General features: G+C 42.7%; 1 protein-coding gene across 1 annotated transcript in view; it reads left to right on the top strand.

Moving 5' to 3' along the window:
* Nucleotides 1-1,378: 1,378 nt before the first annotated feature.
* Nucleotides 1,379-13,317, top strand: part of LOC140427412 (uncharacterized) — a 63,323-nt gene continuing 51,384 nt past the window's right edge. The window contains exons 1-2 of the mRNA XM_072512945.1: nt 1,379-3,942; nt 4,201-4,338. Of these exons, the coding sequence (XP_072369046.1) occupies nt 1,563-3,942; nt 4,201-4,338 (2,518 nt within the window). The 5' untranslated portion in view covers nt 1,379-1,562. The remainder of the gene's footprint in view (nt 3,943-4,200; nt 4,339-13,317) is intronic.

The following is a 13,317-nucleotide window of genomic DNA, read 5'->3' on the forward strand; positions in this document are numbered from 1 at the left end:
GGAGGAGGTGGTGGAAGCACGGACGATAATGACATTTAAGGGACATCTTGACTAATACATGAATAGGATGGGAATAGAGGGATACGGACCCAGGAAGTGTAGAAGATTGTAGATTAGTCGGGCAGCATGGTCGGCACGGGCTTGGAGGGCCGAAGGGCCTGTTCCTGTGCTGTATATTTCTTTGTTCTTTGTTCTTTGTCTGTCGGTGGTGGCGGGTGCGAATCTTTGCTTAAGGGATGCTAATGAAGTGGGCTAATTTATCCTGATGGTGTCAAACTTCGTGAATATTGTTGGAGCTGCAGTCACCTAGGCAATTGGAGAGTGTTGGATTACAACTCCGAATGATGCCTTGTAGATGTTGACAGGCTTTGAGGAATCAAGAGTGAGTTACTCGCCAGAGGATTTCTAGCCTCTGATTTGCTCTTGTAGCCATGTATTTATAAATCAAGTAAATTGTAAACTACAGGATGATGATCGTGGGGATTCATTAGCGGTAACGACATTGAATGCTGAGGGGATATGGTTTGAATCTCTCTTGTTGGAAATGTCCATTGCTTGACATTTGTGTGGCAAACATCTTGCTTGACACTTGTCAGTACAAGCTTTTTGATGTGGATTACTTAAATATTTAATTAAGATACGGCCGGGTGCCTCCAGCGTCACAGTGTGTGACCTCTACGGCTTTGTCGCGCGTTAAGTTGAACGTTGTGAGCTTCAAAAATTAATTTTCAATTCTGGTTCCAACACCGGGTCAAAATTACCACCAAAATAATTACTCTCGTGTTTAATTATAATTATGCATCAGTGTTAACGAATATCTACAGATTTTTGAGGACGATAGTTATCACTTCGCATTTTTCTCTCGTCGAAAATAAAATGCTCAGCACCAGCATTTTCTGTCCCTTTGCAAATTATGTTATCAAGCATTAGTGTCCATTTCATCTTATCCAAGTCAGTAACAATTATAAGCCTTTCATACAGTACACTATGGAACTCCTTTTGAATGGCTAATGTGCAACATTTCGAAAAGATATTGAAGGTTAACAGCATTGGCATGAAATAAATGACGACCATTGCTGACGTGGATGATGTAATCGAAAACAACCTCTCGAATGTAATTGCACAGGCAGAATTTTACGGCAACTCTGGAAAACATATCCAATACTTTTCATGCGTGTGTGTCAGAGTATTTTGATTGTGCACTCATAAATATTGCTTACCACGTTACTCATCATTGCGAAGCAAGCCAGCTTTAAGAACACGTACTGCAGTTATTGGTTGAGACTCTTCGTGTCGCTGTTGGCCAATGAGGAGCTGAGGCGCTGCGAGAGATCGACCCCCTCCTCCGCCGAGAAATCACAGAAGAGAATCGAAGAGACAGATGTTGTCTGTTTTTCTGCTGTGCGGCCATATTCCGGAAAGCTGCGCCCATTCAGTCTCTGCAATTCACGGTTCAATTTCAGTCTTTTGAAATATATTCATGCAGTCGTGACACAAAAGGGTAATTATTCTAATCATTTTACGCTATTTCGACATTTTGAAATAAATTCTGGACTAGAAAAATGGGGAATATACCGACGATCGGGGCATCTTATTTTTTCCTGCATTTTGTCTGGCAACTCGTTTCGGGACAAATTCGCTACGCGATTCCCGAGGAGCTGGAACACGGGGCCTTTGTTGGAAATATCGCTGAGGATTTAAGACTAAATATGAGGGAATTATCGGCTCGCAAGTTTCGGCTGGTGTCAGATGATGTAAAGCAATATATGGAGGTAAATTTGGAAAACGGGAATTTATTTATTAATGAAAGAATCGACAGAGAGCAGCTTTGCAGACAAAGCTCTATCTGTTCCCTTCATTTTCAAATCGCGCTCAGTGACCCCATCGAACTGCACCGTGTCGCAGTGGAGATACTGGACGTAAATGATAATTCGCCCAGATTTGAGAAGGATGAATTCTCGTTGTACATCAGTGAACTAATAGCACCTGGGGCTCGGTTCGCCCTCCAGAGCGCGCACGATCCGGATCTGGGCACAAACAGAATCGACATTTACCAGATTAGTCCAAACGAGCACTTCGGTATTAAAATGCAGTCAATGAGAGATGGGAGTAAAAGTGCCGAGCTGGTATTAGAGAAGCCGTTAGACCGTGAGCAACAGTCGACATTTCAACTTGTACTCTCGGCCATTGACGGCGGGATTCCTCACAGGTCTGGTACTGTGCGGATTATTATTACCGTAGTGGACGCGAATGATAACGCTCCTATATTCGATCAAGAAATTTACAAGGCCCAAGTAGTAGAAAATGTCGCTAAAGACACATTAGTGATAAAACTTAACGCTGCAGATTTAGACGAAGGCTCCAACGCTGACCTGACATATTCTTTTACTAATCACGTTTCTAAAATAAATCGTGAGTTGTTCACATTGGACCCGGAAACTGGAGAAATCAGAGTTCAAGGAAAAGTGGATTTTGAAGAATCACGTGTTTGTGACCTTTACGTCCAGGCTGTGGATGATGCTCCGCCCGGGTTGTCAGGGCGTTGCAAAGTTGTAGTTGATATAATTGACATTAATGATAATGCCCCTGAGTTAGCCGTGACTTTGGTGAGCAGTAATGTGCGGGAAGATGTTCCTCCGGGGACTGTGATAGCATTGATGAGCGTAACGGATCTAGATTCCGGTGAATATGGCGAGGTTCGGTGTCAGGTCCTGGGCAATATTCCGTTTAAGCTGGAAAACCCTTTAAGAAACAATTATAAATTGATTACAAGTGATTTTCTCGATCGTGAAACGGCCTCGCTCTACAACATCTCAATTTCAGCCTGGGATGGAGGTTCTCCGCCACTTTCAACAAGTAAGACCATTTTAGTTTCGGTAACTGATATAAATGACAATGCACCACAGTTTACGCAATCCTCATACAACGTGTATCTGATGGAGAACAACACTCCAGGGGCTTCTATATTTACTGTTACCGCTTTGGATGTTGATTTGGATCGGGATGGACAGGTCTCGTATTCCATTCTGCAGAATCCGTTCCAAGAATTCGCAACGTCAGTTTACGTCACGATTAACTCCAGAAATGGAAACATCTACCCACTGCGTTCCTTTGATTATGAGAAACTGAAAGGTTTTCAATTTCAAGTTCAAGCCCAGGATGCTGGATCTCCCTCATTAAGCAGCACGGCCACTGTCAGTGTCATTCTTCTGGACCAAAATGATAATGCTCCTGTTGTTGTTTCCCCTTTAACTTGGAACAATTCAGCCACAGTGGAGATTGTGTCTGAGTCAGTGTATCCAGGTTACTTTATCACGAATGTAATCGCGACTGATGCCGACTCCGGTCAGAATGCACGGCTTTCCTACCAACTGTTGGGGGCCTCTGAACCCAGTCCTTTTACTGTGGGCCTTCGTTCTGGAGTAATCAGAGCAACGCGGCGTTTAATGGACGAAGACATAATAGCAGAAAGACTGGTCATCTGTGTGAAGGACACTGGACAGCCGAGCCTCTCCAGTACCGCCACAATATTCTTTTCAATTGTGTTCAATGTTACCGAAAAATCTTTGGTAATAAGTGATCAACCAAGCCAGCCAGGATATTTTTCGCATATTAGTCGCTACCTGATTATCATTTTAGGATCAACGTCCTTTCTGTTTTTTGTAACCATCATTTTTCTCGTCGTCCTGAAGTTTAAGCAAGGCAGAAACTTTGCTGAAAACCGCGACTCGCCAATTTGTTGTTGCAAAGGTGGGAATTCAAATGATGCCTCTAATCCGAGACCTGCAGCGGCATTTGATCATACCGGGCCTGGTCAGCCTGAGGGTTATCGTTATACAGTGTGTTTATCACCAGAATCATCGAAAAGTGATTTTTTGTTTCTAAAGCCCTGTAATGCGACGCTGCCATTCAATGACCTGGGTAATCGGGACACAAGGGAATAAAATAATTTCGAAACAATTGCCATGCTGGGAATATGCGTTAGTTTACTTTGCCGAAGGACTGCCATTATGCGATGAGAAGTGGGTAAAATATTTGTATAACACCACAAACTGTGATCAGAAGCACTGGCAGGCTAAAGTGCTTCACTTGCCCTCATTACCTTTTTATTTGTAGTGTTGAATGAACACTCTGCTTTTAGTATGCAATCTATTAAAGTCAGCATAAATTCTGATTATTATTTGTTTCAATTCTGTTAAGGTGAAATACATGTCATTGTGTTCCCCTGTCACTTTTCTTCTGCTGATGAGGTGATGTTTCATGTACATGGGACTGATGTGTATCCGGTGTACAATTTCAGCACCGGAGTGAACTCGCCCAGTTACATTTTACGGAACTGTAACATATTTCTGATGGCAGGTTGTATTAGAATTATCGATTATAGCAATGCACACATTGTGAACACCGCCTGAGCCTGTTTTTGAACAATAATACAAGGATTTATATATTTTCTAAAAACAAATCATACATCCATTAAATTGAATATTGTAGTGCTCCAAATTTTATTTAAAGCATTGCTTTGTTCGTCGAATAATTTTGGTACTTCATTTTCATTCGGTTACCCGAGGAGATCAAATTAAACTGCAAATTATTATATGTCAAATATGCATCCAGCTCCTACATGAACGTTCTTCTAAAAACCCACAGGGAAAAAACACATAAAATCATAGAATCCCTAGAGCCCATCAGGTCTCACCTGCCCTCTGAAAAAGCAGCCTACCTAGGCCCACTCACCCGCCCTATCCCCGTAAATCTACGGAATCTACATATCTTTGGACAATAGCGAGCAATTTATCATGGCCAATTGACCAAGGCCAAGTGATTTAAGCTGCACATCTTTGGACTTGGAGGAAACCGGAGCACCTGGAGGAAACCCAAGACGACACGGGGAGAAAGTGCAAACTCGACATAAACATCCACCCAAGGCCAGAATCGAACCCGGGTCCCTTGCGCTTTGAGGAAGCAGTGCTAGCCACTGTGCCACCCTCCCTCTGCCAGTTTGCCAATAGTCTGAAATCCGCCTCCCCTTGTTGATTTGCAGTGAAAACAAATTCTCATGATTTGTGTTCTCAAAGCTCTTCAGAATTCTGAACAAATCTATTAATTCTCCCCTGACCCTTTCTGCTCTAAGCACAGAATGCAACATTTTCTAATTGCTCCCCACATAACTAAATGTGTTTGTCCTTGATACGGTTCTCGCAAACATGATCTGGTCTCTAACCAAAGCACGGACAACGCTCTTAAAGTGTGATGTTTACTCTTGGTCATTACACCATGTGACGCGTAATTGAGATATCTATCTTGATTTTTTACATTATGCATACCACAATGAAAAGTATTACTAGATTCGCAATAGTAAGAGATAAAAAGTAATGCGCTAAAAGATATTTTATGACTCATTAAAGAGTTCCTGAAGAATTGCTCATTTGTAAAATCAATCCCCCAAATAACAGTAAACATTCCAGAATCCAATTTTATAGTTGAAGTTTGACTTCTAATGGTTAATATAATTAAGGGGCACCAGAATTATCGTATACATCTCACGAAAACATCTATTGGCGCATCACTCCATGGAGATACCCATTTAATTTACATGAAAATATATTCCATTTGCGACACCAATCATAACTCTTAATTGTTTGAATCACTTTTATCAACTTTTTACTCGCCCAGATGCAGAACGACCAACATCTCTCTATTATCATATTAATTGCGGCTTTCCTCCTCTGATTACATTCATACCTCGCAAAAGTCCAGACATTTGCATAACTGGCTAATTTCTCTATCGGAGCAGAGCTACTCTTTCTCAACCCCAATTATCTACCATTTCCCAATTCTGCTCTTCATCGACAAGTTGCTTCTGCCTGACATTATCCACAGAGTTGAGGTCAGCTTACGCCGATCATGCTGTTGACAACCATATATCCCTCTCCATCACCACTGTCGAACACTCCACTAACTATGTGTTTCAATATTTCCTGATGGACATTTAGTTTGGAATGAACTGCAATTGACTCCAGTTAAATAATGAGAAGTTTTTCATCCTTGAAAATTACCCCATCTTCCTCTGTGACCACTCTTTCAGACTCCACGGAACCTTTTCCACTCAGCACCCAATTCTACCCTGAATTGAACATCGAATGTTCTCTATATTTGAACGTTTGCTTACTGCCTTCATAACGTCATCCGGCATTGTCTGTACCTCATTGCATATGTTGCTGGAACTCTCGTCCTTTTTTATACCTCTAAACACAACTGTCATGTGAGAGTACATTTAAGAAATGGGTGTTTAGGAAATGTACCTTTAGGAAATGGGTGTTTATCAGTGATGTAAGAGTGTGGGTGGAGCTGGGCTGTCTGTAAGCTTTTCACTTTCGTTTTAGGCTGTTTGCTGCAGGGTGTGTTTTAGTTTCGTTTTCAGTGTTGGAGCTCAAGCCAGACAAATCAGGTGTACTGTTGATATCTCTGCCATGAAAAGACTATCTCTTGATCATTTGGTGAATACAGAAAGATAAATGTTTTCATGAGTGACTTTAACCTGATGTGCTTCTGTTAAAGGTTATGTTTTTTGTAAGGCTTCTGGATGTTAAAAGGACAGCGTAAGCATTGCTTAGTGCTGTACTCTTTGGAGGTTGTATTTGAATTAATAGTTGCTACGATGTTCACTGTATGTTTTAAAAAGGTTAACTTGAGTTCATAGAATAAACATTGTTTTGCTTCAAAAAACACTTTTCCATTTCTGCTGTACCACACCTGGAGAGTGGGCCGTGTAATCCCCATAGCACAATCTAGTAAAAGTTGTGGGTCAGGTGAATTCATTGATACACTTTGGGGTTCTCCATACCCTGGCCCATAACAAATTGGGGGCTCGAGGGGGATTAAAGTCTATCTATTGGATTGGCTTAGTGAACTTAAAGACAGTGAGGGGTAAGCATATTGTGGTTGCTTTTCAGGTGTGGTATTCTAGTTTAAGTAGGGAGTGTGATGTGGACAATGGCTCTTTCAGAGGCTCAGAAGTTTTTCGGGGTGGAGACGGTCACAAGCAGTCACCTTACGGACAGAGACTAAAAGCAGACTGGTAGATTTGGCAAAAACATTGCAGTTAACATTAACTGACAAAATGCGAAAAGGCGAGGTAATTATGGCGGTGGCATTTAAAGCTGCCTGAGATACAGTTTGACTCATTGGAAATGGCAAAAGTTCAGTTCCAAATTAAACAAATGGAACATGAGGAAGAATTAAGGCAGCTTGAATACGAAAGTGCGAGAGAGGAAAAAGAAAGAGAGAGAGAGGAAAAGGAAAGAGAAATGGAGATACAGATCAGGGAAAAAGATAAATAGAGAGAGGTTAAACTTCAGAAAATGGCCATGAAACATGACAGTCAGGTAAAATTGGCAGGCGTAAAGGGAAACCTACAGTTGGATGACAGTTAGAAAGAGTGTCATAGTCGAAGGCTTGGTGGGGATCTATTTAAATATGTCCAAACATTGCCAAGGTTTGATGAGAAGAATGTAGAAGCCTTTTGCATTTCATTTGAGAAGGTAGCTAAACAAATGAAATGGTCACAGGACATGTGGGTATTACTGATTCAAACAAAACTGGTAGGTAGGTAGGGATGGTGAAGTGTTTGCATCACTATCAGAGGAGGTATCTGAGTCGTATGAGGATGTGCAAAAATCCATCTTAAGTGCATATGACCTAGTGCCTGAAGCCGACCGACAATTGGAAATTAGAAATTTAAGGCAAGAATTTGGTCAAACATACATGGAGTTTGAAAGGATCAAACAGAGTAATTTTGATAGGTGGATAAGGGCTTTGAAAATACACCAAACGTATGAAGCTCTCAGAGAAATTATGCTTTTGGAGGAGCTTACAAATTGAATTCCTGATGTAGTGAGAACTCATGTAGAAGAGCAGAGGGCTAAAACTGCGAGTTCAGCAGCAGAAATGGCAGGTGATTATGAATTAGTTTATAAATCAAAGCTTGGTTTCCGACATCAGTTTCAGCCTGTGAGGGATAGAAACTGGGGACATAAGAAATACTCAAGTGGTAAAGGTAAAGGATCTGATGGGTGATAACAAGGGGAGTGTACCTCAGATTAAAAAAGAAATCCAGGAGGGTGGAAAAGAAATGAAAAGTTTCAAATGTTTTCACTGTAATAAATTAGGCCATGTAAAGTTACAGTGTTGGTGGTTGAAGAAAAGCACTCGGAAGACTGATGTGGTAAAACACGATAAGGCAGTGGGGGTTATTAAAGTGGTGAATTGTGCTGTTTTTCAGTTAAAAGTGCAGGGTAGTTTCTGATTGGCTGAAGCTGCCCCCACCATAAACTTAAATTAAACTAATTAATTAATTAGTGATGGCTGGTCAGGTGATGTGCTTGAGCTGCTTGATGTGGGAGCTGGCAGATCCCATTGCGAGCTGCAGCGACCACATCTGCAGTAAGTGTTGGGTTCTCGAAGAGCTCCGGCTCAGAGTTGATGAGCTGGAGTCTGAGCTTCAAACACTGAGGCACATCCGGGAGGGGGAGACTTACCTGGACACTGTGTTTCAGGAGGCAGTCACACCTGTCAGAGTAAGTAGTTTAAATCCTGCTAGTGGCCAGGGACAGCAGGGTGTGACTGCAAGTCAGGCAGGCAAAGGGAACCAGCAGTCAGGAACTCAGGAGCCTCAGCCCTTGACTCTGTCCAACAGGTATGAGGCACTTGCTCCCTGTGTGGATGGCGAACAGGGTTGCAGGAAGGATGAGTCAGCTGACCAAGGCACCATGGTTCAGCGGGCCATTCAAGGGGAGGGAGTAAATAGGCAAGTTGTAGTTGTAGGGGATTCTATTATCAGGGGGATAGATAGTATCCTTTGTGAGCAGGATAAAGAGTCCCGCATGGTATGTTGCCTGCCCGGTGCTAGGGTGCGGGACATCTCTGACCGGCTTGAAAGGATACTGGAGAGGGAGGGGAGGATCCAATTGTTGAGGTCCATGTCGGTACCAACAACATAGGCAAGTCTAGGAAAGAGGACCTGTTTAGAGATTAGAAAGAGCTAGGATTCAAATTAAAAACAGGTCCTCAAGGGTCATAATCTCCGGATTACTGCCCGAGCCACGTGCAAATTGGCATAGGGAGGCAAGAATAAGGGAAGTTAACACGTGGCTGAAAGAGTGGTGTGGGAATGAGGGGTTCCTTTTCATGGGACACTGGCATCAGTTTGGGGGCAGGGGGGACCTATACCGTTGGGATGGTCTCCACCTGAACCGAGCTGGGACTAGTGTTCTGGCGAAAAGAGTAAATAGGGTGGTCAATAGGACTTTAAACTAAAGATTGGGGGGGGGGCGGAGGGAAAGTCAGGGAACCAAGAGGTGAAGTAATCAGTGGGAAGCGTAGTTGCTTAGGAATACAAAAAAGCACGAAAAGACAGAACTCAGGAGAGGTTACAATAGTCCCCATCCCACAAAATATGACACAGTGTATGGAAAGGCTCAGTAAACCAAGGTCCACCACACTAAGAAAACAAAAAGGGACGGTCAATAGAGAATTAAAGGTGCTATATTTAAATGCGCGCAGTGTACGGAACAAGGTAGATGAGCTTGTGGCCCAGATTGTGACTGGCAGGTATGATGTGGTAGGCATCACAGAGACATGGTTGCAGGGGGTTCAGGACTGGCATTTAAACATCCAGGGATTCACAACCTATCGAAAAGACAGAGAGGTGGGTAAAGGGGGCGGGGTTGCCTTGTTAATTAGGAATGAAATTAAATCAATAGCACTAAACGACATGGGGTCGGATGATGTGGAGTCTGTGTGGGTAGAGTTGAGGAACCACAAAGGCAAAAAAAACATAATGGGAGTTATGTACAGGCCTCCTAACAGTGGTCAGGACCAGGGGCACAAAATACACCACGAAATAGAAAGTGCATGTCAGAAAGGCAAGGTCACAGTGATCATGGGGGACTTTAATATGCAGGTGGACTGGGTAAATAATACTGCCAGTGGACCCAAGGAAAGGGAATTCATTGAATGTTTACAGGAGGGCTTTTTGGAACAGCTTGTGATGGAGCCCACGTGGGAACAGGCCATTCTGGACTTAGTGTTATGTAATGAGCCAGACTTGATTAAAGATCTTAAAGTAAGGGAGCACATAGGAGGCAGTGATCATAATATGGTCGAATTCAATCTCCAATTTGAAAGAAAGAAGGTAGAATCAGATGTAAAGGTGTTACAGTTAAATAAAGGTAACTACAGGGGCATGAGGGAGGAACTGACGAAAATTGACTGGGAGCAGACCCAAGTGGGAAAGACAGTAGAACAGCAATGGCAGGAGTTTCTGGGAGTAATTGAGGACACAGTACAGAGGTTCATCCCAAAGAAAAGAAAGGTTATCAGAGGGGGGATTAGGCAGCCATGGCTGACAAAGGAAGTTAGGGAATGCATCAAAGCAAAAGAGAAAGCCTATAATGTAGAAAAGAGTAGTGGGAAGTCAGAAGATTGTGAAGGCTACAAAAACAAACAGAGGATAACAAAGAGAGAGATAAGGAAAGAGAGGATCAAATTTGAAGATAGGCTAGCCAGTAACATTAGGAATGATAGTAAAAGTTTATTTAAATACATTAAAAACAAACGGGAGGCAAAAGTTGACATTGGGCCGCTCAGGGGACAGAGTTGAATATGGTAGCCATCACAAAGGAGAAAGTGCTAGAGAAACTAAGAGGTCTAAAAATTTACAAATCTCCGGGCCCAGATGGGCTACATCCTAGAGTTCTAAAGGAGATAGCTGAAGAAATAGTGGAGGCGTTGGTGATGATGTTTCAACAGTCACTGGAGTCAGGGAAAGTCACAGAGGATTGGAAAATCGATGTTGTAACCCCCCTGTTCAAGAAGGGAACAAGGAAAAAGATGGAAAGTTATAGGCCAATTAGCCTAACCTCGGTTGTTGGCAAGATTCTAGAATCCATTCTTAAGGATGAGATTTCTAAATTCTTGGAAGTGCAAGGTCGGATTAGGACAAGTCAGCATGGATTTAGTAAGGGGAGGTCGTGCCTGACAAACCTGTTTGAGTTCTTTGAAGAGATAACAAATAGGTTAGACCAAGGAGAGCCAATGGATGTTATCTATCTTGACTTCCAAAAGGCCTTTGATAAGGTGCCTCACGGGAGACTGCTGAGTAAAATAAAGGCCCATGGTATTCGAGGCAAGGTACGAACATGGATTGACGATTGGCAGGCAGAAGGCAGAGAATTGGGATAAAAGGTTCTTTTTCGGAATGGCAACCGGTGACGAGTGGTGTCCCGCAGGGTTCAGTGTTGGGGCCACAGCTGTTCACTTTATATATTAACGATCTAGATGACGGGACTGAGGGCATTCTGGCTAAGTTTGCTGATGATACGAAGATAGGTGGAGGGGCAGGTAGTATGGAGGAGCTGGGGAGGTTTCAGAAAGATTTAGACAGTTTAGGAGAGTGGTCCAAGAAATGCTGATGAAATTCAACGTGGGCAAGTGCGCGGTCTTGCACTTTGGAAAAAAGAATAGAGGCGTGGACTATTTTCTAAACGGTGACAAAATTCATAATGCTGAAGTGCAAAGGGACTTGGGAGTCCTAGTCCAGGATTCTCTAAAGGTAAACTTACAGGTTGAGTCCGTAATTAAGAAAGCAAATGCAATGTTGTCATTTATCTCAAGAGGCTTGGAATATAAAAGCAGGGATGTACTTCTGAAGCTTTATAAAGCATTAGTTAGGCCCCATTTAGAATACTGTGAGCAATTTTGGGCCCCACACCTTAGGAAGGACATACTGGCACTGGAGCGGGTCCAGCGGAAATTCACACTGATGATCCCAGGAATGGTAGGCCTAACATACGATGAACGTCTGAGGATCCTGGGATTATATTCATTGGAGTTTAGGAGGTTGAGGGGAGATCTAATAGAAACTTACAAGATAATGAATGGCTTAGATAGGGTGGATGTAGGGAAGTTGTTTCCATTAGCAGGGGAGACAAGGACCCGGGGGCACAGCCTTAGAATAAAAGGGAGTCACTTTAGAACAGAGATGAGGAGAAATTTCTTCAGCCAGAGAGTGGTGGGTCTGTGGAATTCATTGCCACAGAGGGCGGTGGAGGCCGGGACGTTGAGTGTCTTTAAGACAGAAGGTGCTAAATTCTTGATTTCTCGAGGAATTAAGGGCTATGGAGAGAGAGCGGGTAGATGAAGTTGAAATCAGCCATGATTGAATGGTGGAGTGGACTCGATGGGCCGAATGGCCTTACTTCCACTCCTATGTCTTATGGTCGTATGGCCTTATGAAGGAAAGCCCAAGTGAAGCGAAGGAGGTGCAAAAGATTGCACAGCCTGATCAAGAGGTGATTGATAAGAATGTGCCAGATCTCTTCAAAGAATTTACTTGCATGGGTAAAGTTTACTCATGTGTATCAGGAGTAGCAGGTAAAGAAGCCACGATTTTAAGAAATACGGGAGCTAGTGAATCTTTAATGGAAAGAGATGAGGAGTTATGTAGTTTGGTGGAATGTTGCCAGAAAAGGTGGTAATATGTGGAATTCAGGGTGAGAGGAGCAGTGTTCCATTATATAAGGTAAGGTTGGAAAGTCCAGTGAAGAGTGGTGAAGTTGTAGCAGGAGTAATAGATAAACTATCTTGTCCAGGAATATCTTGGGTAATGATATAGCTGGATCGCAGGTGGGAGTGATGCCTACTGTGGTTGATAAGCCAGTGCAAAATCAGACAAATGAAGTGTTGAAGGACGAATATCCTGGGATATTTCCGGATTGTGTAGTGACAAGGTCGCAAAGTCACAGGTTAAGACAAGAGGAGCAATCAAAGAGTGAAGATGAAGTTGAAGTGTAATTATCAGAAACGATTTTTGATCAGATGGTTGAAAAAGAACAAGACCAGGTGTAGGATAAGGCGGATATTTTTAGTTCAGGAAAATTGGCGGAGTTAAAACAAAAGTATGTAGAAATAAACCAGGTGTATCAGAAAGCATTCTTAGAAGAGGACTCTGTGTGTATACCAGAGTGTTATTACAGTAAAAGTGATGTCTTGATGAGAAAATGGAGACCTTTATATATGGAGGCAGATGAAAAGTGGGCAGAAGTTCATCAAGTAGTTTTGCCGGTAGGGTATAGAAAGGAGGTGTTGCGAATTGCACATGAGGTACCAGTGGGAGGTCATTTGGGAACAAAGAAAACTCAAGTTAAAATCCAGAAACATTTTTATTGGCCTGGACTACTTAAAGATGTAATTAAATTTTGTCAATCATGTCACACATGTCAAGTGATAGGGAAACCTCAAGCAGTGAAAACACCAGCG

This window comes from Scyliorhinus torazame, chromosome 7 (assembly GCF_047496885.1).
Source record: "Scyliorhinus torazame isolate Kashiwa2021f chromosome 7, sScyTor2.1, whole genome shotgun sequence".
NCBI classification, from domain to species: Eukaryota; Metazoa; Chordata; class Chondrichthyes; order Carcharhiniformes; family Scyliorhinidae; genus Scyliorhinus; species Scyliorhinus torazame.